Below are 27,149 nucleotides of genomic sequence, written 5' to 3'. Positions count from 1 at the left end.
AAGAAGTAACTAGATAAATAATAATAATTGCTATCATTATTGTTATTATAAGTAACTCAAATGACTAAAGTTTTGATTTTGATGCAATCCCAAGGTTGAAAAGAAATCAACAAAGTCAAAGGATCAAAATTGAGATTTGGATGTGATTCATTGTGGAGTCAAGAATAATATTCTTAAGCATTTTTCTATTATATTTGAAATACATGGAAGTTGACTTTTATTTTACTTGGTTTTTACTAATGATCAAATTCTTATTGTTGAAAGAAAAGTATTGAATGGTTTCATTTTCAAGTGGTCTCCAAGATTGGTGAACAACAACTATGGAACAATTAAAAAAAATATTTGTTTTCTTTATTAATATCTCTTTTTTGGGTTAAATACATTTTACTCACTTACCATTTTTTTAATAATATTTTTCACCCATTATAATTTAATTAGCCTAACGCCGGGGGAAATAAGAAAGAATGTAATTTTTTTTTACTTGAGTAATATGGGTAACAAATTTAATGGTAATAACAAATATAATTTAGTGAATTAGCTGTAAATTCTTAGGTGAAGAATGTAAAAATGAACCAAAGCATAAGAGGAAAGATGGATTTTAATCCACCCCATGTTTGCTACTTTGTACTTCACCATATTTTTTATTTAAATATAAAATAATACTTTAATTACACAATTAAGGATTTTGAGTGAGAAATAATTAAATAAATAAATTTATAAAGGTTTAAAATAAGGTGGAGTTCTGACCACTTACCGGCTCAGCCAGTTTTGGGCTACGACGTCGTACGTGGCGGACCGGGGGGGGAACGCAGCGGTCCGTACCGTAACGCCAAAAAAGTGGACGGCGATGGAGGACGGAGGGCGAATCTGAGGTGGCAAATCGTGGGACCCACATTGACTGCAACGGGGTCATGTCGCTTTCGGAGATGTAGCGCGAAGGCGTTTTGACCGTGGATCGGGCAGCGGGCAGCACCGTCGGGGCAGCTGAAACCCCCGCACGCCAGGCCTTGCTTAAGGGCTCTCGCCCAGTCCAGCACCCAATAAAGAGAGAGAGAGAGAGAGAGAGAGAGTACAGGGGAATGTTGATAAAAAGGGAGGGCAGAAAGTTACGATGGATGTTGATTGCTGGGGGAATTTGGTAGATTTGTGCCTTTTTGCGGCGCTCTGTTGTGTGTTCTGATGAGATCAGCTTTTGATTGTGATCTTGTCGATGGTTTTTTGGATTATAATGGTGGAGATTTGGGCCGTTTCTGGATGAGTTTTGGAAGCTAGGGTTTTGGGGTTGAGGGTTTTCGTATTCTGTGTTTGGGTTTAGCTTGGTAAAGTTGGATCTGACGAAGTGGATGTAGTAGCTCAAGGGGGGGAAGAATGGAAGTCATGGAGCGGGTGGTGGGGACTTCAATTCTGCTCTGTATGATCATGCTGTTTCACCAACTGAGGTGGATATCTGCTAACATGGAAGGTTTGTTTATGCTTGCCTGCGTCGTGTGTACGTGAATTGTTGTTGCTTTTTACCTCTTTCTCTCTGTATTTGTTGGACTTGGATCCTTGTTACTGCAAATTTCAGTCTTGGGGTCCTCGGTCCTTACTGAGGTGACGGGAATCTTGAATTGGCTGCCTAGATGGTTGTTTATTTTATTTTGTTTGGATTGTGGAAAATGCATTAGTGGATTTTATTGAGTTACGGATAATATTATTGAATATTCATTCTCTTTGGTTTTGCCTTCTATCCATGGGGTTGGGGATTTGGAATGTATTTGACACCATGGTTGCACCCTACCTCCATCATGATTTCTTGAGGATTTTAATTGCACAGCATTCTCGTTTCCTGGAAAGATTCTCAGACAAACTCTTGATTGCTATTATCAAAACTTCAATTCCAACATTGGGAGGCATGGGAACGCATGTGGGACAAGTTCTTTACCTAGTACCTGCCAATTGGTTTAGTTCATATTAATAATTTCTTAATTGCTGAAGTTGATCTTTGGTCGTTTACTCCTTAAAAAAAAAGAAAAAAGGCTTGGGCCATGGGGGGAGGGGTGGGTTAGTATTAGGAGACAGTAATGGCTGTTGAGGGGAATTATGAGAGACTTACCAAGAAAGGAAAGGCATGATTTTTATTTTAGAGGGAGCAGCTACAAGGGAAGTGTTGTTCTGTTGGTTTCTCTGTGTTTACATTGCTGTACTGAATGAAGATATGTGAAAGTAAAGAATGTTTAAGCACTTGCTCTAATTATATGTTCACAGAATCACGATCCTTTGTAACTGAGTCTATAATGGCCTTCATTATTATGCTCGACTGTGGTGATTGGCTGTTGAAACATCTTGAAGAAGCTCCTAAATGAGCTGAGTTCTAGCTGTTTGTGAGGCACATTCTTTTGTGAACTTCCCTTTTAACTTTTATGAAATTGGTAGTTGTTATAGATGTTTATTTTCTTTGTGTAGCTTTATCTCATTGTTTGTTGAATGGGTGTTGCTGTTGCTTGTGCCAATGCAAATTATGTTGTTCCATGTAATCTGCCTAGTTGCAGCTTTAGATTGTATTTTAAATTCTTATCACTGTTTGGAGTGCCTAATAGTTTATGTGCAGGTTCTAATTTTTTTCTTTGCAAATTCTCATCTTACTACAGGTGATGCTTTGCATACTCTAAGGACCAACTTAGATGATCCTAATAATGTCCTTCAAAGTTGGGATCCTACACTTGTCAATCCTTGCACTTGGTTTCATGTTACATGCAACAATGATAATAGTGTTATAAGAGTGTAAGTAGCTTGACCCAATTGCCAAGACTTCCATTTACATATGTATGATTTAACCTTCTGAAGCTTTATTCATTTTTTATTTTTATTTTTAATTTTTTTTATGAAGGTTATTTTTTTTGATACTTTCTTCCTTTTTTTAGTGATCTTGGAAATGCAGCTTTATCTGGTCAACTGGTACCACAGCTTGGCCTGCTTAAAAATTTGCAGTACTTGTAAGTCATGCTTTTGTGCCATGAAATTTGGTTCGCTGTTGACTTTGTTGTTGTAGCGGTTAGCACTGATACTATTTTGGCTTCTTTTTTTTTTTTTTCTTTTTTTAATTCATGAAATGTTATATTTCATTTTTCTTTGGCTGTTGATAGTACACATCCACTCTACAATTTACTCAGCATGTGAAAATGTATTCATTTCATTATTATCCTCTATTTATAATGCCTCAATAATGGGTTTGTCAGATGTTGCCAAGAGCTTAAGTTTTTTGGTGAGGTACATTCTTAAAGCTAAAGAACTTCCTGTGCTTAAAATGACCACCAGTTTCTTTTGAGATTTTGATTTTTGTTTTTTAAATCTGAAATCCATCTCTGTATTAATCCTGCTTTTTGCATCGCTCTTGCTCTCAAAACACCACCAATGTGGAACGGGAGATTTGTGCATTGGTTCTTTCTTCATTTATTTTTGAAAGTTTGTACCTAATTACTTAATTTTGTAATCATTGATTATCGTCCAACTTTTTCTATGTTTGTTGGTTTCTTCCTGAGGTTGTCATGCAAGAAGGGTTGTCTGGATGGAAAAATGACTAGAATTTAAAAATTTTGTGTATAATAAAGAAATGGAGGAACTAGACGGTCTAAAGATTAATCCTTAAAAATCTAGTGGTTGAATAGGTTGTGCGTGGTTGGAAGGCACAGGAAGTATTACTGCCATACAAATTTACCCAGCTAAAATTTAAACATGTAATCTAATAACTGCCTCTCATTTTCACTCCCTCAAAAGAAAAAGAAAAATCATTGTTGTGTTCTTAAATATTTATTGAGCCAATGCTTACATAACTCTTTAGGAAGTTTTGCCAGGTACATCAGCTGGAACCTTCAATTATTATCAGTGTTTTAAAAGGTGAAGGCGTAATGGGAGACGTTCTAACCCTTAAGAGGCAAGCCTTTTGAGAATTTTATTTTTAGGTAAAAATATGTAAATAAACTACATATATTCTACAAATAAAAAAATTAAGAAAATCACAAATATAATGTAAAAAAAAATCAGGTATAATTTGCAGATTCCTTGTTGGACATTCAAAAATTACAAACTTGAATTTATTACATAAATCATGACAAAAGATAGTTATAACATTACAAAGCTCAAACTATTTTCGCAATCTAAGATAGAACTCTCAATTATTTTATAAAGGTTGATGTTCAAGAATTTTAGAAATCAGCTCATACACAGAATTAAAATTTTTGGCTAAATCTAACTCTAGATCACATGCCCAAAATGTGCAAACCTCAATTAAAAAGGCATAAAAGGTGTGTTTTTTGTATTAATTCATAAGCCTTAGCATGTAATGCGTTAGCTTTTTTGGGATTTGGCATTTTGGATTGAGCCTCTAGGTGTTTTAGGCATGCCTTGCTTGAGGCTCACCTTGATTGAGCCTTCTAAAATATTGATTATTATGAAGAATTTCGTTTTTTCTTAATTCATCCTTGGCTTTTTATTCCAATGAACTGAAATATGCCTCAGGTGCATGTCAAACAACCAATACATTTATCAATAGCCAGAAACTAGACATAGAAGAGTTGATACCAAGTATTACTGAAGTTAGCATGCAGATAAACTCTTAGCACGGTTAAATTTGATAGAGTGAATTTATATTGTTCCTGTATTTTCATTCCTTTTTTTTCTGACTGCTATGTTGTGTGTATTTAGCTCCATGGAGGAGTTCTTCATAAACCCAGTTATTAGATTGGATCAAATGAAACAAACTTAATGCCTAACTGGCTTCTTGAGGAGGAAAATACAATCTACGATGTTTTCCTAACAAACATGATTTCACACTCTTAAGAGTTTAAACTGAGAACTTCTCAAAGTTGGAAAAGACATCTTGATGGATGACCTAGATGACAAGGCCATTGAAATGGGATAACAAACTTTGAAGTGCTGTGCAAGCCACCACGTCATCATCTTGGTAATAAAGACAACCAGACTCATGCTCCCCTTCAATCGTCCTCTGCCTTTATATCCTAAAATATGCCATAAGAAAGAAAGAAAGAAATAGAGCAATTAAGAAAGTGAATTACTTGACTTGTGATCTTTAATTGGAAGGAAGATTTGGTACAATAAAAAGAAAGGCAACTATAAATTGGTACTAAGATTAGCTGTATCTTGCTTGGCAAAAAAAAAAAAAAAAGAATAAAGATTAGCTGTATCAATTGCAGGGACATAAGAAATATTACATTTTTGAGGTCACAGACTCACAATACAGCTAGTAGAAGTTGCAGTAAATGTAGACAATAATATGGAATCACTGGTGATATGTTAGGGGCTGTAGAGCCGATAATACAAGGCCTTGGAGGAAAATCAAGTAATCGCATATTTAGCTTTGCTCACCTTTATCTCCAGATTGAGCTGCTTGTCGTAATAGAAATTTATCCCTGTTTAGCATTATAATATCTATTTATATGGATAGGTGTGCTTGTCTATAACTACAGACCGATGATGGTAAATTGGTGACAGTTTACTTCATACTAATTGGCTTATATTTCATAAAGATAAATAACCTTAACATCATGTCTTTTGCTGGTCTACTTCTTTTGCATGCAATATTTTCACTATTGTAGTGCAAGGAAAATGTCTTAAATTATAAATGAATGATGATTAAATTCATTGCATGATTTTTTTAAAAAAAATTTCATACTTTTCATATTTTTTAAACCTAGACATATAACTTGTAGCTGGCTTATCATCTTGCTTCATGAAGTGCTGGTTGCCCCATTGTTACATTGATTTTTTGTATTTTGAAGCCTCATGGAGTAATGAATTAGTGCAAATTATCAGGTGAAGAATGAACAAGTGTGCATGCATTATTCTGCAAATTCATGAGACTCATGATTTAATCTTATAGTTGGTTTCAGAATTTGAAATAGATATAAAAAGGTTGTCAAAATATTTAGATGAAGAGGAATCTTAAACCATTGCACATCAGTGGCCTTAATTATCACTTAAATACATCTTATGTATAGCGGATTTCACTCTTCTGTTGTGTTATTCATTAAATTCACTAAATTTGCATTTTGAGCTTTCTGTAATCACTGGGTACCATATACTACTATTATTTAGGGATATTCTATACAAATTTTATTAGGGGATTGTAAACCATATAGCACTCCTCTCCATCTCCTTTGTTTCTCCTGAGTTCTCCTTACCCCTTGTGATATGATAATCCTTCAAGCAAAAGTATTTTTTTTTCCCTGATAAGGGATAGAGTGATGGAAAGAGATATGGAGATGGATTAGTATTGAATTTAAGATGAAGTAGTGAAATTATGAATGTTTAACAATATTAATAGCTGCATTTAAACACAATAATTTATCAACCTTGGCAGTAAATGCAAAACAAGCAATGCATCTGAGAATTTACTTTTACTGTACCTTGGAATCTTAATTGGTGATGACCATGTGGTATTTTTACATTGATGGTTCAAATATTTATAAAAGAAACATCACAAATTTATAGATCAAATGTTTAGGTTCTGCCTTGTACTGATTTCTACATTACTAGGAATGACTAAACACTTTATGTATATGTTCATACAAATGTGCTCCAGATGGTAGTCTTATGATTTTCGACCTCAATGTCTCATAACTGAGGTGAAGCTTCTCACATGCAAAAACTCATCTTTCTGTTGACAACAGGGAACTTTACAGTAATAACATAAGCGGACAAATTCCTAGTGATCTTGGGAATCTGACCAGCTTGGTGAGCTTGGATCTGTACCTGAACAATTTTACTGGTCCCATCCCAGACTCATTGGGCAAGCTGTCAAAATTGCGCTTCCTGTGCGTATACCCATCCTTCCTCTGACTTCTTTACTATTATCATTAGATCGTTATCTTCTTTCTCTTGTTGCTTTTAAATAATTCTAGTTTCACTTGTGAATTCCATACATTAATTTGTGCACAACAAGATGATGGTGATGACTTTAGAAGAGCTGGTTGTGGAGAAAGTACTAAGCATTGCAGTGGGAGTTTGATTCTGCTGTGTGGTAGGGCTAGTTTGGTGTGGTGGATCAATTGATTAGTTTGGAGTTTGATTATTTCCTTTTTCTCTTATTTTTCAACAGTTATGCAACCCTATTTCTCCTTTTATTTTTAACGAGGGACAAGATGAAAGCACATTGTTATGTTTCTGTGAAATGGAAAATTGAAAGCTTGCAAAATTTCCAATGAAAATGCTGCCTGTGTGCACGTTTGTTTTCCCTGGTGAAAACAGGCAGCATTTTTTTTTTTTTTGGTTTTTCGTTTCTGAAATATAGAGAAAAAAAAAAAAGTGTTGCATTAATGTTGTGGAGAACACTTCCATTTTCTATCAAAACCAGTTCTTTTGCGAGCGAGTGTGTGCGTGTGTGTGAGAGAGTTAAAATTTTAAGCAGTTATGTTTCAGAAAATTCCCTTTTAAGTTTCCCTAGTTTTAGGAATTTATCGCCCAGGGACAGCTCAACAGTACCATGAGATTTCATATTAAAATTCTTAGATGGGATGGGGGAGTGGGGGATTGGAGAATGGGTGATACTCATTATCCGGGCCCAGTGGTCCTCCTATTGAACCAAATAATAATAATAGTAGCAGTGGCAGTGGTGGTAATGACGATGACGATGACGATGACGATGACAATGATCATAAATTGTCATGATCATTGTCCTACTTCATAATAAAAAAAGTCTTGGCTATTGGAAGCCGGAAATTACTGTAATTGCATTTTGCATTATTCTCACAAATAGTCAGCTGTTTGAAATTTGTCATAGGGCTGCATTCACTTTTTGTAATTACTCTGCAATAGGGGGGAAATGCATATTAAAATTAGCTTCTTTATATTATACCTTTATAAATAGTTATTCTAATGTTACACTACTAGAAAAACAAAAGAGGATTATTTTAAATCTTTCTTGATATATATTATTGTTGTGTATTTGAGCTGTGATTATGATGATATCAGAGAATAACAAAATGAAAGGGTTGTAAACATACTATACTGTCAATAACTGGATTGCCTTTTTCGTATTTACTATAATCTATTCAAGCAAAGGAAGGGAGAATTTATCCTTTTGGGAAAATAATGCACAAGATTAATGGCCAGGTTCCTTACATAGAAAATTTTGGGCTGAAACCAGCTCAAAAAGTAACCTATTGATTCAACAATATGAAATGTTCCAGATGCCCTAAATAGTATTTTAGGGCTTGTTATGGTTAACTGTATCTATCCTCATGTATGCTTGTGATTTTAGTTTGTTTAATGTGTTGTGACTTTGGATTTTAAAATTATTTCGTCTTTGAATGTGTGTGTAAGGATAGTCGGCTTAACAACAACAGCTTGACGGGTTCTATTCCTATGTCTTTGACAAATATCACATCTCTGCAAGTGTTGTAAGTACCCACTTTATCTCAGTTTCATTCATGAAGAATTATCCATGCATGCGTGTGTAGGAGGCTTGTGGAATTGTGACATTTCACCTCACATTTGGAATGCAGGGATCTATCAAACAACCATCTGTCAGGGGTGGTTCCTGACAATGGCTCTTTTTCACTATTCACTCCCATCAGGTTTCTTGCTAATAAACTGGACTGTTTTTATAGACTGACTACCTCTGATTTATGCGTTTGTGCTCATAGCTTATTTCCATTTTGCAGTTTTGCTAATAATATGGGTTTGTGTGGCCCTGTTACTGGGCGACCTTGCCCAGGATCTCCTCCATTTTCTCCGCCGCCTCCATTTGTCCCTCCACCCCCTGTTTCTTTGCCAGGTAATTTTCCTGTTGTTGAGGTTGCTAACTTGGTGGTTTTCTCACTCACAGTGTCTTTAGCTCCAGCCCTTATTGGTCCCCTATTCTAAATCTGTTTTGTCCTGATTTAGGATGTTAGAGCTTCAAAGAGATGATATAAGAGGATTTTCATGTGCCTTTATCACATGAACAAACCTATAGGTATTAGGGAACCTTGGGCCTCTCCATTCAAATACAGGAGTAGTTGCTTTGATCACATCCAGTCTTTTCGAAACACTACTGACCAGATCAAATGCTATGGAGATATTTGTTACATGTGTGTTGGTACACATTTGGGAACAGGGATTGCACAGGATTATTTTAATTTTTTGAATGGAATTTCAGGAGGGAATAGTGATACTGGAGCAATTGCTGGAGGGGTGGCTGCTGGGGCTGCTTTGCTGTTTGCTGCTCCAGCGCTTGCATTTGCTTGGTGGCGTCGCAGGAAACCACAAGAATATTTCTTTGATGTGCCGGGTTAGTAATTTAATATAAAATTGCTGTATAACATATTGTTTGATTGATTATCAACTTATTTACATCTCTTTGCAGCCGAGGAGGATCCAGAGGTACATCTGGGGCAGCTTAAAAGGTTCTCACTGCGAGAATTACAAGTTGCAACAGATAGTTTTAGCAATAAAAACATTCTGGGAAGAGGTGGATTTGGTAAGGTGTACAAAGGACGATTAGCCGATGGTTCACTGGTGGCAGTAAAAAGACTGAAGGAAGAGCGTACTCCTGGTGGGGAGCTGCAATTTCAAACAGAAGTAGAGATGATAAGCATGGCTGTGCATCGGAATCTCCTTCGGCTACGTGGCTTTTGCATGACACCAACTGAACGATTACTTGTTTATCCCTATATGGCTAATGGAAGTGTTGCTTCATGCTTAAGAGGTCAAGCTTGCTTCCATTTTACACATTTTAAATTATTTGTCTGCTGCTTTTGCGTGTGCAATATCTTTCTTGCGTTGGTTGGAGTTTCATATCTGGAATTAACATATAATCCTGCCTGCCTTTCATTTACCTATATTTGCATTTAAAATAAAAATCTATAATGCCTTGCAAATTGCAAGATCGTGCAAAAGGTGTACTGCAAAAATTGCATAAGACCTTGCATTGAGTGACTAAGTAACCTATTTATGCATTCTTGTAGAACGCCACCCTTCTCAACTCCCTCTTGACTGGCCAACACGCAAGCGAATTGCTTTGGGATCTGCAAGGGGGCTTTCTTATTTGCATGATCATTGTGATCCAAAGATTATTCACCGTGATGTGAAAGCAGCAAATATTTTGTTGGATGAGGAGTTTGAGGCTGTTGTTGGGGACTTTGGATTAGCTAAACTTATGGACTACAAGGATACCCATGTCACTACAGCTGTACGAGGTACGATTGGGCATATAGCTCCAGAATACCTCTCTACAGGGAAGTCTTCAGAGAAGACTGATGTTTTTGGTTATGGGATTATGCTTCTGGAGTTGATTACTGGACAGAGGGCATTTGATCTTGCACGGCTGGCTAATGATGATGATGTCATGTTGCTCGACTGGGTATGTCTTTAAAATTGTCTTTCAAACATTTTGGTGAACTTACTCTTCTCAGCCAGTTTCATCACGTATAGCTAATAGCCTAATAGAATAGGCAAAGCTTGACCAAGCAGGATACGCATGCCAATTATTAAGTCATTGTCAATATACTTCTCTGCAGACTAGTGATAAGGGTTGTATAATAACCATGTGATTATTGGTTAAATGGCTAGTTATATTCATGTTATTTGGTCAATTGTTTAAAAAAAAAAATGGAGAGAAATGAGAAGAAATATCAATATTTTAGGAGGCTCAACTCCTTTTTTAATGTAACAAATCTCTTTTTAAAGTCGGATTCTTTGCTTTATTTGCAAGCTCTTGCTAATTATGAGGGAACTGTTAATGTTAAAATGAGAGTTCTTTATTAATTTATTTGTTTTGGAAGTAAACTGGGCTGAGAGAGGTTTTATAAGTATCTGACAAATCCCATGCCAGACAAATGGCTGTGAGTTGTAATCTGCCAATGTTGAATGAGCATTTGAATCATAGAGCTTCCCAATTTTCACTCTTTTGAAGCACGTAAGTTTTAAACGTCTGAAATAATTGCATTGTATCTCAGGTCAAAGGGCTTTTGAAAGAGAAGAAGTTAGAAATGCTGGTTGATCCTGACCTCCAGAACAATTACATAGAAGCTGAGGTAGAGCAGCTAATCCAGGTTGCACTGCTCTGCACCCAAGGTTCCCCAATGGACCGACCTAAGATGTCAGAGGTGGTGAGAATGTTGGAAGGGGATGGCTTGGCAGAGAAGTGGGATGAATGGCAGAAGGTGGAAGTTCTCCGCCATGAGGTGGAGCTAGCCCCTCACCCGAATTCTGATTGGATTGTTGACTCAACAGACAATTTACATGCTGTTGAGTTATCTGGTCCAAGGTGACCTTGTCAAAGTAAGGAGCAAAAATATTTACTAGCTTTATTTATTTTTTTTATTATAAAATTATTCTTCTTTCCTCCTGAAATATTCTCATCTGTGTCTTCTATAAGCTTGCTCCGCATGTTAGTTGTTACTTTTTTGTGCATATGAGTCTGTCAAGGAGTGAATTATGTCATCCTCCGCAGTTTGATTTTGCTACAATGTTTTTGCACAGAAATGCAGTTAACAGCAGTTTACTCTTTGTATTTGGCCTGTTCACGTCTACTTTAATTCGTCTAACGAGGGAAGAGAGATTTGCATAATCCACCACATCCAGTGTGCATTTTGAAAGAAGTCCTTTTTCTCAATAATTTTTGCATGGAACATGTTTGCCAAAAATGTACACACTTTTTTTTTTTTTTTGTTTAATTGGTTTTATATTCAGTGCAGAAGTTCTGGGATATCTCGACTCTGACCTGCAATTTGTGCAACCAAATGAATTGCTTTGATAGCCACTCCGAGCTAGTGCTCGACTGTTCATGCAATGACTTTTGAACTTGTGATAGGAGGTTTACTTGTGCCTGTAGCCTTTAAAAGATGTGCTTGTGTTGGTACGTGGATGGTCAGTGAGGGCAAAGTTCTTAAAGTTTCCCATCCTATGAGAGAAACTGCACGTCCACCCAAGATGAGAACTGTGACAGATATCCCTTCTTTTAAGCTGCTGTATGCGAGAATTTGGTTTTCCAGTCTACTGGATGTTTGTACATTTACAGCTAAAATGGGTGCAAGAGAGAATGAAAGAGGAAGGAAAAAGAAGCAAGATAAGTAGAATTACATAACAAAATGGGCTTAACACTCGGGCTGTGGTTTTAATAAGATGACCTTAGAAGGGCAGTTGTGACCTGGAGAAACCTTTGCTAGCCAAAGAGGTGGAATGCTAAATATAGAAAATGCTTCACACAAGCCCACCCTATATGGAACCAGAACAGCTCGCTAATAATGTGGGAGGATTTTTCAAAATAAGATAAAGTTTTACTTCGATTTTGAAGGAAAGAAGAATGGGGGAGAAGCAAACCCTGTCTTTACACAGAAGTGCCTCTCATCTGGGTAGTTTGTTTATGCAAGCAACCTTGGGGCCATGGTGTAGTTTTGCTTTTGTACAAATGCATCCCTCAATTTGAAAAATCATCGAGTGCGATTAGTTTTAAGTTTTAATGGAGTCTTAGTTATAAGTTTTAAAGAAGAGTCGTGTACGAAATAAAAAAAAGTGAGCGAAGGTATAGTTTTTACTTCTGCCGAATTCATATAACCACTTGACAAGGTGTAATGTAGTGTATAAATTTAAAACAGACCAAGATTCTTGAACACAAAATATTGCATGCAGAAATTGTGAACAAATTGCGTCCTTCCCCTTATTTGATTCTTATTTGCTTATGAATTTGTTTACTATAGAGACAATTATTTTGGAACCGTAATCTTGATTGGGCTGCAAGTGTTCAAGAGTCCTTCATTTCCACAAACATGGGTAGATGGTAGCTTTTGCATCGAACTCACATCGGCATTGGAGGGAGCACATAAGCCCCCCAGAACGGCAGCTTTTGTAATATGCCTTGAAGCCCCTTTCTACCACTCGACGCTATCTTCTTCAACATCATCAATACTACAAATATTAGGAATAGCCCCCAAGCAAAAAAGTTCTGTAGTTTTGCGTGGGCACTTTTGGGGGATATGAGCAAAAGCATAGGATAAATTTCCAATTGCAAAAGCAACAATTTCTAATATCGTTGCAAAAACACCCCTGCCTCCAAAGTACCCCCCAACGCAATCCACTATATTTGCTTGAACTACCTAAGCTCATTCTTGATGCCAAAAAAATTTGGTTTGTTCTCGTTTAAAACATTGAAAAATAAGAAACATTCGCGGCAAATTTGGTCGCTGACACGTGTCCTTAAAAAGAGTGAACAGTTAGGTTGTCGATACCTTCTGAATTTTTCGAGTGATGATATTATACTCCCTAAATTCTGGACATTTACCTAAATAGTTAAAAAAATATGAGAAAATAATTTTCTTCACAAAAAAAAAAACCTGCTACCAAATAATTATTCCATGTTAAAAGGAAATTTACATCATTAATAAAATGATCTTTTATCCTTTCGTTACTTAACATATAATTTATATTATAAATTGAGGCTCAAGCGCAATTTTAATATTGTTGGGGAAGAGTTGACCATTTGTTAAAAGTGTGTAGCTCAGCGGAGGGTAGGGTAATTTATTATTGAAATGGTGTTTATATTTTGTTGATTGAATGAAAGAGTAAAAAGGTCATGATGTACCCCCAGGGCTTGGTTCAGGTGGTAACTCGTCCTTTGGGTGTGCCTCTCATGAGGTCAGCCTTTACGCCTCCCGGGTTCGAGTTTTCCTTAGGTTCATGAATTTACACCCTCGTGGTGCTGTGGGGCCAGTATCATGGGGCGCGGGAATAGTCTTGACTGTGTTGCATCCCAGGGTAATCTGGTAGATGCTGGCTGAGGGCACCTGGCGATATAAAAAAAAAGGTCATGATGTAAACTATTTTTTAATGTGAAGTTAACTGTTGACTAATGGAAGATATTATTTTTGTCTATAAAATTATAACTTCAAGGAATTCTTTTATAACTGTCAAAATCTGTTAAAACACTCGAGGATTACAATATCCTATGGATTAGTGGGCTGCTATGCTAAATCATCCAGAGCATTTTAAGGGGCTTCAAGGGCATCAACTCCCTCACGGTTTTATAGGCGAACCAGCTATAGCTGAAGAAGACATCGAGGCAAGCCCTTGGAATTGCTTTAGGAGTGGGAGCATCTAATGATAGGTATCTAGCCAGCTAGCTCAAACGAGCAAGCCAGCGGGACATATGGATCCAGCTTCCCATGATGAGCATACCTATTCTAGTCTTATAACCCTACTTCACTCTCTTCCTAGGAATTACTTGCATTGTACCCTCAATTTGAATTTATGTAAATTTTAACAAAATGCAATATATAGTTATATTAAAATTTCGGACAAGACACACAGATCCTCCCCTAGATTTCAAAAACTTTAAAAATCTTACCTAAAGTTTCAAAAATTCCAAAAACCTTCCCCTGTAGTTCGTAAAAAAAATACAAACCTTCTCTTATATTTTACAAATAAAATAAATTTTCTGAGAAATCTGTATCTTTTTGACATACCTAACAGCAGATTTGTAACATAATTAAAACTAATTTTTAAAATCTCAAAAGGTCTCTATTTTTATTTTTTTTTAATCTAAATCTAAATCTAAGTTCGAGGCGTAAAAGTGACGAAGCTTCATCTCAAATATGAAATAAATTGGACTGCTCAGACAAAAAACAAAAATCTTTATTTCCTGCAGTAAAGTTTTTATACATACAATTTCCAAATTATCTTCACACAAACAGGACGGAGAGAATGACTTACTTAATATCTAAGCAGTCTGGATAGTCTTGATGCAACATACATATATTTCACATAAATTGGAGGCCCGTAAGAAAGGTTTTGCGGGAGGAAGTTGAATATGGCACCTTGTACACACTTTAATTCACTCACCAACTAGGAAAAAGAAGAGCCAAAGCACAGCTGATACATTGTCCAGCTTAGAGCTCATGGGTGGATCGGGTATTTTCTGTAAAAGAATGAACGCCTGATCCAAGATTTGAGTCCTGAGATCTAAACAAGTTTGGGTATGAGAAGTACTCATCCTCCATTGAAGTTAGCCTCTGAGGCTGGTGATGAGTGGACCCATGTTCAGTTGCGCCATCACTGGGTAGAGGCAAATCAAATATCGCATTATTGGTTGTGTCATATGAAGGATGATTTGAAGATTCTGGCCTTTGGTCATTTTCATGAACTTGGTGGGAGGCTGGAGTATCTGAGACACCATCCCATCCACCTAAGGAGTCTTGTTGATCCATGTGTGACTTCTCTTTATCAATGGATTGATTGGCACTTTCTCCATGAAATGGGTTCTCACAGACACTATCAGAGACCGAGTCATTCTTCTTCTTGATAAGTTCAGTGATTCTGACCTCTGCAAGGCTAGCTGCTGAGCGAGCTGCTGCAGCTGCGCGATCAGCACTTTCAGCAGCAGCATGGGCAGCAGCCAATACATCCTGCAAATCCACACTTGCCTCACTTTTGGTCCTTGAGAGGGAGGGTGGCAGATTACTTTGGCTCACAGAGAGTGGCACAGGAGATGGCGATGGGGGAGAAATGAATGGAACAAATTGTTTGTTCTCCATGGATCCAACTGCAACATCAGATCTTTCATGCACCAACTCAGGTCTTGAGGGCAGCTCAGGTGGTGGTCGTTCAGTAGCTTCAGAACTTTCTGCAGATTCTTCACCAACTTCAGGAGGTGGGGCAGTTGGGATTGAAGGTCGAACACTTTCAGCTACTGAGCTAGCATCTGTGCTTGGTTGTAAAGTTACCTTGGGAACTTCAGGGAATTCTAATGGGTCAAATCCTGTATCAGAATCCTTCTGTCCAGCAGAGGCTTGATCTGGAGCAGAGTACAACAATTCATCATGTTTCTCTTTGGGAAGTGGCAATTTTGATCCACTGAACTGGGTTGGGCCATTCTGGTAAAGAAAGGACAACAGTCAAGAATGAAGACAGGAGTGGATTAAAGAACAACAGTAAAGCATGAAAATAAATGAGGATTGAAGGAAATGAAAGCTATTCCATACCAGCAAGTCCTCATGTGGCTTGAAAAACTCAGTTTCGGAGGCAGCTGGATCCCAATCTAACTCATGCTCTTCTGCAATTTCTTTCAGTAGCTTCAGTTTCACATCAGGTGCAGGGGCACGGATTGATAACAGTTCAATTAACTGCAATTATAAAACAAAGAAAGAACATTATCAGAAGATATTTATAGTATAATACACAGGCAGATATGCTCACAACTGTAATACATGTTAAGTCATTTGACCTGGCGATTAACCCCACAATCTGGCATCAGTTCAGTCGCAGCTGATACAAATTCCTTCCCATATTTGCCAACAAATAGCATTTGAACCTGCAGCAATTCTGGTAGATCTGCACACCTTGGTGCAGCAAAACATACACTGGATATTGCTTCTTTCAAGTCTAGAGGACATTCCCTGCACATCATGGAGGGTTTAAACATCCAGCACCTGAAGGTCAGGTGACTTGTCCTCTAATAACTGGTATACTTTCATAACTAATTAGCAGATTATGGGAAAATCTATACTAAGAGGAAGATGAAAGCTAAATTAATATTTTGCAAAATATAAGTAACAGTCATGTACAAATAAAGAATGTGAGCTGCAGCCAAGTTCAAAAAACAATCCCAAGAGGGCATATAGACTGGCACTAGAGAGCCTGTTTCTGTGACTTGAACCTTTGATGTCCAAAAAAGATTATGAGGTAGAAAATTTTCAGAAATCATGAACCTTGGGATTACACCAATTTGATTCAGGTAGAAAGGTAGGATAAACCTTTGTGTGTACATACATGGAAGGTTCACTACAAAGATGCGAAAACCAACATCAGATCTCTGTGAGACTTAGCACTCTAGGTTAGATGTCCACAATGGAAAAAATACATAAATCCAACCAACTCACATGTTCCATGGTCATATCTTGACTCAAAAGTACATGTTCTCCCTCTGATATATATAAATCATTCCAAAATCATTCATTCTCTAACTTGTATGGATCATTCCAATGATATGCCACACTACAGCATAACAGAAGCTGCCAAGTTGCAGAATGGGAAGGCAGGAAAAGCCAGACAGGACATAGTATTTATAGAATAAAAATTCATGGATGCCCATTTGAACTGCAAAGAAGAAAAGGAGACAAATCCCAATGGGACTTACTCTACTTAGATGATAGGCTTAGGAAGGGTCTGTTAAAGTTCCATACACAAATTTATATGAAGATAGCTCTAAAATTTGTAATGGACGCTCCTTAATTGCAATATAAATCAGTAAATACAAATGTAATTTCATCCAATTTAACTAAAGCAACATCTGTTTCTGAATTCAATTGTAGTTGCATTATGCAACTAAATTTAAGAGCCATGAACAATAATGAAAATTTAATGCATTAATACTAACCAAAAAAAATAAAAAACCCAAACTAAATATAATAGACATGCTTCCTATCTGACATATAACCTTTGAGTTTCAATGATGGGAAGCCGGACAGAAATAAGCTCACAGAACAGCTCGAGTATCTCCTGTGCAGCCATCATATTCTCTTCCCTTATAATATGCTCAACCTGGAAAAAATGTGAAAAGCCCATAATTATGCCCCACATAAAGTGTGGAAACTACAAGACTTTTGAAGCTCATCCTTTCTACCTCAAAGACAATAATTGAGAGTTTCTATATTTAGCAAAACAATGAGAAGAAAATATTAAAGAAAATGGGGGTTTAACCCGAATACGAGCAGTAGCTTCTTGACCAGTCTCAAGAAGCTTGGCAATGTCTCTTCGCATCTGCTTTATCTGGATCTCTCTCCTGTTTCTCAGCAGCTTTATGCGTGGCATTGTAAGTTTCAGCATTGTTTTACTACAAGTATAGAATCACATTAGAACTCCATAAACACAATAAAAATTCCATGTGTAAGAGGAAACTATAATGTGAAAGCTTTTTAAAAAAATTAACATATTTCTTTTAACAAACAATTAGCATTGATGACCTATAAACAAATTTACAAAATTCAATTAATTACAATTTAATAAACAGAAAAAAAAGGAGGGGGGGGGGGGGGGGGCGCGCTTGCGCTCATTGCAAATTAATCAAAAACTCGAGCTCATTTTACCAAATTACCATATCTTCCATTGAGTCCTGAGAAACTGAGAAAATGAAGCAGCAATTAGGAACAAGGAGTTTGACCTCTAGATTAGGTATTGTGAAGAATACCACAACACTTAAAAGACAATTTTGAGTTGCATTTTATTTATATCCACACAATTCTAAATTGAACGGTCAAGCTACATGTTACGGAATCAACGAAAGGATGAATAGATATCGACTTTATGTTGTCGTTTCCGAAAAGCGAAAATTGGAAAGCTAAAAGTCATCTAAGCGAAAAAGGCTATAGGCTCAGTTAAGCGGAGCATGATGAAGTTCGCAGTTAGGATGCTAAATAAGGGGAATTTTAAGCCTAAAATTATGATTCGCTTTATTTTTCAGCATCCCTTTAAATGAATTGGATACCAGTTTCGATTTACGATCTCACCAAAACAATGATGGCAAAAATCAAAATAAACAAACAAGAAATCAAAACTAGAAGAAGAAGAAGAAGAAGAAGATCAAATTGAGAGAGTTACCATTTTGCTGCTTTAAACCCTTTGTTGAAGAAAGCGTCCAGCATCGACATGATCAAACAACCGGTACTATACTTACACCAACCCCTAATTCCAACAACACGAAGAAAACCAAAAAACAGATTCAAAGAAACAAAAATCCCTGATTCTAATTCCCTCTATTTATACCAAAAAAACTGATTTTTTTTAGGGGATCGAGAACCCTATCTTCCCCTTAATTATAAAGTCAAATTTTAGGGAAATCAGAGAATAATCATAGAAGGCAGGGTATCGGAATCATCAGACAACAAGAAGAGCATGCCTCCCAAGTTTTTCGGCAGTGTTCTCTACTCTGCTATTACGCTGGTCGAATTACGAACGCCGCGTAAGCTTTGCTTACGATCCAAGGATCTTTTGATTCACAGTCCCCTTCACGCGGGTTGCTTATCGGCCCATTTCAGCTGCTGCGTCATCCATTGGGCCCAAACGAGTTCGATACGATATGCAGTTGGGCGTCGGCCCAGCTTCTGTTGGCCCATTTTGGAAAATTTCTTCAAGTTTTTTCTCGGTTTATCTTTTTTCTTTAAAATATATTAACTAATACATTTTTTGAAAAAATAATTCTCGAAATGACCAAGTAACGAGATTTATCACGTATCACACTCAAAATAAAATATAAGCAAATCTCGCTACTTGATCTAATGAGATTTTCTTATCATGCGTCTAGATATAATTGGACTATCATTTAAATCTCGTTACTTAATGACATACCTAAATATCTTTAATTACGCAAGCATTTGAACTTTTGTTTGTATAATTTACAAAAAAAAAGTATATAGAGAAAAAATCCCTTTATGACAGATGTTTAATGACATATCAAAATTTAAACTATATTTCATCTTATTTAAATAAATAACTATTTTGCTGAATCCAACTAAAGGAAAGGTCTTACCTATATACCTCACTAGCTGCTAATCTCCCAAATCCCAATCCAATTTTCAGTTGCATTAATGTAAAATACTAGATAAAAAATCTTTGTTTTATAGAGAATTGCATTTTTTTTAAATAAATAAATAATAGTTTACCTTTTATTACTGCAAATAGTATATAAGTTCATTCATAATCATTTGTGGATTAAAGATTTTATTTGAAAGAAAGAAAAATATAAATTATTTTTTTTTTTTTTGAAAATCAAATATTATCAGAAATAAGAATGTGCTTTAAATTTTAGATAAAATTAAGAAAACAAATACTAATGGTGTATAAAATTAATTTTTTGCTAATTCATTTGTTATATTTTATTTTATTTTGTTTCATTTTTTTTATTTATTATTACATAGGAATTCCAGTTACTAACAAGTCTTTCGGACTCCCTAGTGTGACACTAAATTTACGGATCATCGTCCTCCCCCTAAGTCTTGCTGATCAGATAAAATCTGAAATGCGGACACAACTTCCGTGTATTAGTTGGACGTTCGGTCAACCCGACTCCTGGGACACATTTCCATTACTATTCATGGTTTCCGCTGGCTCACAGAAAACTCTCACCATCTTTGGTCCCCACTGGTTCACAGAGCAAACTTTCACCATCCACGGTTCCTGCTGGCTTACAGAGTAAATTCTCACTATCCATAGGTACCGTTGGTTCCATGAGTATATCTACCTGAAATTGAACTTTTGATACTCCTTACGTGCTGATGTCTTTCCACCGCATAATGCCCGTGTGGGTATTTTGTTTCATCTTTTACTTAGATAACTAAAGGAAGATTAAATAAATCATTTTTAGTAATAATAATTTGTTTAATCTTCGATCAGATAAATTGATGAAAAATGATTTATATAGTTGACCTTATCTAGTTGGATTTAAGGCTTTGTATCTTTATTATATTATGAAATTAACGTTATAATTTAATAGTATTTCTTAATTAAATTAAGTTTTATGTAAGTTAAAAATCTTTTTTTTAAAAGATAGAATTTACAAAATATAAATTATTCTATGTGAAACTTTAAATTAATAAATGATACTTCCCTCAAATTATTTAATTGATCATTATTATAATAAATATATAAATGAAGAAGAACAAAAAAAAATTCATATGCACAGCAAATCCCTCTACTTGGTGTAGTAAGATTTAAACAAATCTCGCTACATGAATTAGCGAAATTTAAATAACGGCCTAATCTGGTTTAAATGCATATGAAGACAAATCTTGCTATGTTTATCTTAGGTATGATACATAACAAATCTCGCTACTTGGTCCGAGATTTGTTTAAATCTCACTTGACCAAGTAGCGAGATTATTATTCGAAAATTATTTTCTCAAAAAAAATATTATTTAATATATTTAAAAAAAAAAAGATAAACCACGTGGCAACTTCATGTCTTCTGGATGATGTGAGGCCATCCTCCTCCGAGTTCAGATAATCCGTCAACGTTCACCGTCGATCCTTTTAGTCTTCGCAATCCTCACCGTTCGTTTTCATCAAAAACCTCTCACCTTCAAACCACCGTGAAAGAGAAAAAGGAACTTCAGTCTCTTCACCCGATCGAGCTCGCGCCAGTGACAATGGCCGCTCTCCAACAATCCCCGGTCACATTCCAGTCCAGGTCGCCTCCGTCTACACGCATCGTCGCGAAACTTCGATCTCAAAACCGCGTAAGAATCTCCTTCTCCGGCAGCTTCCCTTCCCTGAAACTTCCAACGCTCACAGCTAAGTACGCCGGGAAAACCAAGCGCCGAGGAGGCGTGATGATGGCAGAATCCCCCGCACCAAGCTACGCCTCCGCCCTCGCCGACGTCGCTGTATCGAATGGAGCCCTGGAGGCCACGAGCGCGGACATCGAGAAAATCGAGAACATACTCTCCGATCCTCAGGTCCGCTACTTCTTTACCTGTCCAGTCATCGACGTTGAGAAGAAGCGGGAAATGATCGAGGAGATATCGTCGACCTATAAGCTGCAGCCGCACACCGCGAACTTCCTGAATATCTTGGTCGACATGAAACGGACGGAGCTGATTGAAGAGATCGTGAAGGAGTTCGAGACGGTGTACAACAAATTGATGGACACGGAGCTGGCGGTCGTGAGCTCGGTGGTCAAGCTGGAGCCGGAGCACCTTTCTCAAATAGCGAAGGGGGTGCAGAAGCTTACGGGAGCGAAGAATGTGAGGATCAAGACGGTGATTGATCCGTCTTTGATCGCTGGATTGAAGATCAGCTACGGCAGCTCAGCGTCGAAGCTGATCGATATGAGTGTGAAGAAGCAGATCGAGGAAATAGCGTCGCAGCTCGATGTAGACGTTAACATCTCTGTATGATTGTTTAGCTGAAATTGGAATTTTTTTTGGTAATTTTGTCAAGATTGTGAAGTGTTTTTGATATTATTATGCTGCTTCAAAATTTCAAGAATTTTTAACTGATTGATTTTAAAATTCTCCAGGCTTTATAAATGTCTTTATAGATTAATTCCCAACCTCTGTATTGTTCTTGAGGCATAGTTTTTGAGGGGGGGAAAGAAAATTTACCATGGTTGGAGCATGTAATTTTAAATAAAAGATAGTATGAAAGTATGGGAGAATTTTTTTATTTATTTTTTATTATCATTGAAATTTACACAAATCATATTCAAAAATATAATTTATTTTGAAATGAATTTAAGAGATGTCAATATCATTGAACTTGTTTAATTAAAAATTTTTTAAAGATGACTTCAAAATGAGATTAGTTAATAAAATATTTTAAATCTAAATTTATTTGTTTAAATAATTTTGAGAAGTCTTTTAATACCAAACGGTAAAAAGATGAAATTGTTATAAAATGATATAGAAAATACATAAAAAAATTAAATAAGGCGAGACAGAGATTTTATGTGATTTTGGAATATCTATTCCACGGATGAATTTGATCAAAGTTTCACTATTTCGGGAGAACTTATAATGTGATATGATATGACCTTATACAAAATATCTCTTCTTATATTTTTTGTATCTCTCTTCTTTCTTTCTATTTCTATCTTTTTCTCATCTTTTTTATTGACTCCACTTTTCTTCCTTACATTGACTATGTGAGAGGATGTATTTATAGCCTTCACAAGTTAGGTAATGCTAACTTTATTAGTGCAAACATATGAGATAAGTTCACATGAGGACATAATTAGTGCAGACATATGGGGCAGGTTCATACATCAACCTATATTTCGTAACACTCCCCATTGTATGTCACCCTTATATTAACTCATTCTACTAAGATCTTTAAGATATCTCATTCCGATGAGATGAATCAATTTCTTGAATGTTGTAGTAGACAAAGTTTTGGTGAACAAATCTACTAGATTATCACTTGATCGAATCTACTGAACATTTATATCACTATTCTTCTAGAATTCATAAGAATTTTGGAGAGATATGCTTTATTCTGTCACCCTTTATGTATCCTCCTCTTAATTAAGCTATATATGCAGCATTGTCTTCATATAAAACTTTTGGAATATCCTTAATTGATTGAAAACCACAATTTTCTTGGATATGAGAAACCATTGATCACTCATTCTATACTAGCCTCATGAATAGCTAGTATTTCAGAATAATTGGAGAATATTACTGTAATCTTCTACTTTATTCTCAAATACTATTGAATGTGTTTAATTTCATTCCAGTGTCACCGAGTAAGAATAAAGTTATATCTTACTAGTAAATTTACAGTAAATGCAATGTTGGGTCTTGTACAATTTGTCAAATACATTTGAGAGTCAATAACACTTAAATATGGTACTTCAGGATCAAGTAATTCCTCCCTCTCATCATGAGGTTGAAAGTGATCTTTCTTAACGTAATCGCACCATCATTGGAGATCCCAAGTGATGATTTTTATCCATATAAAATTGCTTTAATACATTTTTAGTATATTTAAATCAAGAATTCCGCCATTTATATGTTCAATCTGTATAGCAAGACAATATTTTGTTTTTTTCCAAATCTTTCATCTCAAATTCCGCCATTAGAAATTTTAGTGACCTCTTCAAGAATCTGAACTAATTTCAAATTATCAACATGAATAACAATTATAGCAAATATAGATTCTGATAAAAACGCATGGACAAATTGGATCTTTTATGAATCCTTCTTTTACAAAGTACTCAATAGATTGTACCACATGCGTCCATATTGCTTTAATCCGTATAAGAAACGTTGGAGTTTAACTGAACATAAATTTCTGGATTTTGCTTCAGGAAATTTAAATCTTTTAGGTATTTTTCATATAAATTTCATTATCCAACGATCCATGTCGTTACTACGTCCATATGATGCATGCTCAGTTGTTTAGTGACTACTAGCCCAATTAGGAATCTGAAAGTGATCCTATCAATTACGGGAGAATATGTCTCCTCATAATCAATTTCGGGTTTCTATAAGAAATCTTGTGCCACAAGCTTTGCTTTATAATGAACAATTTCATTATTTTCATTTCGCTTGTGCACAAATACCCATTTGTATTTAACAGGTTGGACATCTTCTAGTGTCTAGACAACATGTCTAAATTGTTGATAGAGAGTTTAATTCTGATGTAATAGTCTATTTCTATTTTGGCCAATCACTTTTATATCGACATTCATTAATAGATTTAGGTTCAGGATCCTCATTACTTCTAGTAATGTTATCATTACTTCTGGTAATGTCATCATTACTTCTGGTAATGTTAGTTGCTACTACATATGCAAATGTATTGTTAACAACAACTTTATTTCTATTTCATATTTCTCCTGTGTAATGAATTGAGATATCATTATTATTTTCAAGTACTTGTCCCTTTTCAAGGGATGTCTCTTTAGGAGTTTTCTCTTTAGGAGATTCTTCTTCAAGAGATTCCATAATAGGAATTTCATTTTTAGGAGAAATGAGTTTGTAAATGTCGAATGGATTATTCACCTCTATAACCTCTTCTGGAGTGTTTACATATTTCAATTTTCTCCTTCTATGAGTTTTATCTTTTGCACCAACAAGCCTTCCACGCTTAACTTGTGGTTTAGGTTCATTAATCAGTTGTTGTCTTTCAAGGACATTAATACATGCTGAAATATTTGCATCGGGTATATGAGATTTTAATATGACCTTGGTATCTGCAAAAGAATCTGGTAATTGATTTGCAATCCCTTGCAAATGTATAATCTTTTGAACTTTAAGTTCACTTTGATTTGTGAAAAAATCTTAATGAGATAAGCTTATGGCATTCCATGTGATTTCATATTGTGCTTCAGGCACTGATTTTTCTCCCCCTAATGTAGGGAATACTGCTTCATTAAATGAAAATTAATTTCCCTTGAGAACAAGCAGTATACACGAAAAAAATTGATAAAAGAATCTTTTGGTACTTTAGCGGATAACCATATGAATTTTCAATGATTCTTCGCATTGTTACATCTCCAAGATATCTAAGATATTCAAGCCAAAGTATAAATAACTTTGGGTCATTGCACTTCTGGTGTAAGACATCATATGATTTTACTGCTGCTTTTAATCTTTGGATAATACAATCCAAAAGATAAAGTTGTTAATTTTTCTAAAATTTGTTTCTTCCTATAAATAATAGAAGTAATATAAAGAAATTCTTTACTACCTTCATTTGTAATTTCAATGTGATATCATTGATTATCCCGCTTCTAGGGGGTCATCCCTCTTTTGGGGGTTATTCCTCTTCTAGGAGATTGTAACCTCATGTCTCGATGCCAGTGATTATTTCAATCACGGCCATAATCATGCCCATGACCATACCTTTGACTTCATCCTTGACCACAAAATGTTTTCATATTCACTTTAGGAAATAGGATCGAACCAGTTTGATGAGTTTGGTAATATTTTATTAAAAGTTTGTTATTTTGTTAAGCAACAAAAAGACATGATATGAATTCAAAAATTTAGTAAATTTTATCTTCCTATATTGCTGCTATAGGAGCACATTAGTGGGATGGAAAGTAGTAAATTTTTGTTTTAGCATGTCTTCATCAATAATATTTTTTTTAGCCTTAGGGGCTTACATAATCATAAATAATATGTTTTGATGATATTAACTTATTTGTTATTCCTAGTACATTTCATCTTTGTAGATCATGTTTAGTACTGGTTCAAGTGACAAATACACAAAGTATTGGACTGAAGGCAAAGATTGGACCGAGTTGACGTCGAGAAGGAACAATCAAAAGGAACTCACTTAGAAGGACTTAAGCACCCAAGGAAGCTTAATGTTAAATTGTTTATTTGTAATGGGGTGTGTTTGAGGTATCATATTTTGTAACTTTTGGGTTTTTGTTTCTTGCATGATTTCTGAGTAAGAGTTGAGTAAATGCACACGCATACTAGAACACATAAGTTCATAGGATTTCACCTAACTCACAAACTCAACTTTCGCAAGTTTTCAAAGATTAATTTAAGAGTTTCTCAAAAGAATCCTAAACTCAAAATACACTTTCAAAGGGACAAGTTTTCAAACATATTGATTTTATAAACATTTTCATACTTAGTCCCGATTGTGTCAAAACATGTTTTATATCCTAAAGCCTCAAGAAAGTCAAGTATATTTTTATTAAAGGACATACTAGCTTATAAGATATCAAAATGAGCTTTCAAGTGTGTTTTCATTAATCAAGATATCTTATATTAAAAAGGAAACTCACTTGGACAAGTTTTAATCTTCATTAGACTTAATATATTTTATATACTTTTGTCCAAGAATGTTTTAAGTGATTAAAGGCTTTTTGACAAGGAAAAATAGAACAATCGTCAACTAACGTAGTGTAGCCTTAAGTTCTGAATACCCTTCGGTATTTGGGACATAACTTTTGCTAGAAAAGTTAAAAAAGAACGATCATGGTGTCCTTGGAAATTTAAGTAAAAATCCCACAACTTTCATGCTGATGACTTTTTCTGATTCAGGGTGCTTGTCAACGAGTGCAGGGCACTAGTAGATGAGTCGCAGGCAGAATGTTAACGATTGCTGGTAAAGTGTGCTAGTCGATGAGTGGGGGCACTAGTTGACAAGTGACATCGTGAACAACGCAATAACGGGCATAAAATGAAAAGTTTCATTTGGGATTTGCTCCCAACGGCTAGTTAACGGCTAGAAATGAATTTTGGTTATAAATACAAGTTCTTAGACTTGTTTAGTAATGGTTTTGAGCATTGTTGATCATATTTATGAGAAATATCATTTTATCCAAAATCTAAGCACTTTGCACTTTGCATTTTAGTCATTCATCACTAGTGCTCAATCATCTCTTACTCATTCATCATGTTTAAATCATTTCTTGAGAGAGTAGTGTAAGGATTTGTTTGTAATTGATTTCAGTTCATTTAAGGAGCATTCCATTGTAATCATCTTCTTGGTTGTAAAGGTTCTTTGTGAACTCTTTGGTGAAGGTTCATGGTGAACCAAAGGCTTTTTGTGAGCGGGTAGAAATTTGTTTCCTAGTGTAGGGTTTTGTACCCAAGTTGTAAGGCTTGCTCCGTCGGTGAAGAAGTATTCATAGTGGATTGTGGAATCCTTGACTTGGCACTAAGGTGTGGACGTAGGCTTGGTACCGAACCACGTTAAATCTTCAGTGTTAAGCTTTGTTG

The 27,149-nt window shown here is 35.7% G+C and overlaps 3 protein-coding genes across 3 annotated transcripts; 2 read left to right on the top strand and 1 right to left on the bottom strand.

Moving 5' to 3' along the window:
* Positions 1 to 771: 771 nt before the first annotated feature.
* On the top strand, positions 772 to 11,491 carry LOC131162996 (somatic embryogenesis receptor kinase 2). Its single transcript, XM_058119659.1, has 11 exons — positions 772 to 1,462; positions 2,631 to 2,763; positions 2,904 to 2,975; positions 6,669 to 6,812; positions 8,325 to 8,396; positions 8,502 to 8,573; positions 8,661 to 8,773; positions 9,137 to 9,268; positions 9,344 to 9,685; positions 9,945 to 10,339; positions 10,935 to 11,491. Exons 1-11 carry the CDS (start codon positions 1,369 to 1,371, stop codon positions 11,247 to 11,249), a joined length of 1,884 nt encoding a protein of 627 aa, XP_057975642.1. The 5' UTR covers positions 772 to 1,368; the 3' UTR covers positions 11,250 to 11,491.
* Positions 11,492 to 14,592: 3,101 nt separating this feature from the next.
* Positions 14,593 to 19,017, bottom strand: LOC131162995 (uncharacterized). Its single transcript, XM_058119657.1, has 6 exons — positions 18,568 to 19,017; positions 17,671 to 17,803; positions 17,408 to 17,511; positions 16,196 to 16,367; positions 15,954 to 16,094; positions 14,593 to 15,845 (listed from the first exon to the last, which is right to left on the bottom strand). The coding sequence occupies exons 1-6, from the start codon at positions 18,615 to 18,617 to the stop codon at positions 14,862 to 14,864; spliced, it is 1,584 nt and encodes a 527-aa protein (XP_057975640.1). The 5' UTR covers positions 18,618 to 19,017; the 3' UTR covers positions 14,593 to 14,861.
* Positions 19,018 to 20,748: 1,731 nt separating this feature from the next.
* LOC131162994 (ATP synthase delta chain, chloroplastic) lies at positions 20,749 to 21,974 on the top strand. The gene has a single exon (XM_058119656.1). The coding sequence runs from the start codon at positions 21,111 to 21,113 to the stop codon at positions 21,858 to 21,860; it is 750 nt and encodes a 249-aa protein (XP_057975639.1). The 5' UTR covers positions 20,749 to 21,110; the 3' UTR covers positions 21,861 to 21,974.
* The last annotated feature ends 5,175 nt before the right edge of the window (positions 21,975 to 27,149 follow it).

This window comes from Malania oleifera, chromosome 8 (assembly GCF_029873635.1).
Source record: "Malania oleifera isolate guangnan ecotype guangnan chromosome 8, ASM2987363v1, whole genome shotgun sequence".
In the NCBI taxonomy this organism is placed as follows: Eukaryota; Viridiplantae; Streptophyta; class Magnoliopsida; order Santalales; family Ximeniaceae; genus Malania; species Malania oleifera.
Note: the sequence above shows the minus strand (reverse complement) of the source record. Positions and strands in the feature narration are given on the sequence as shown.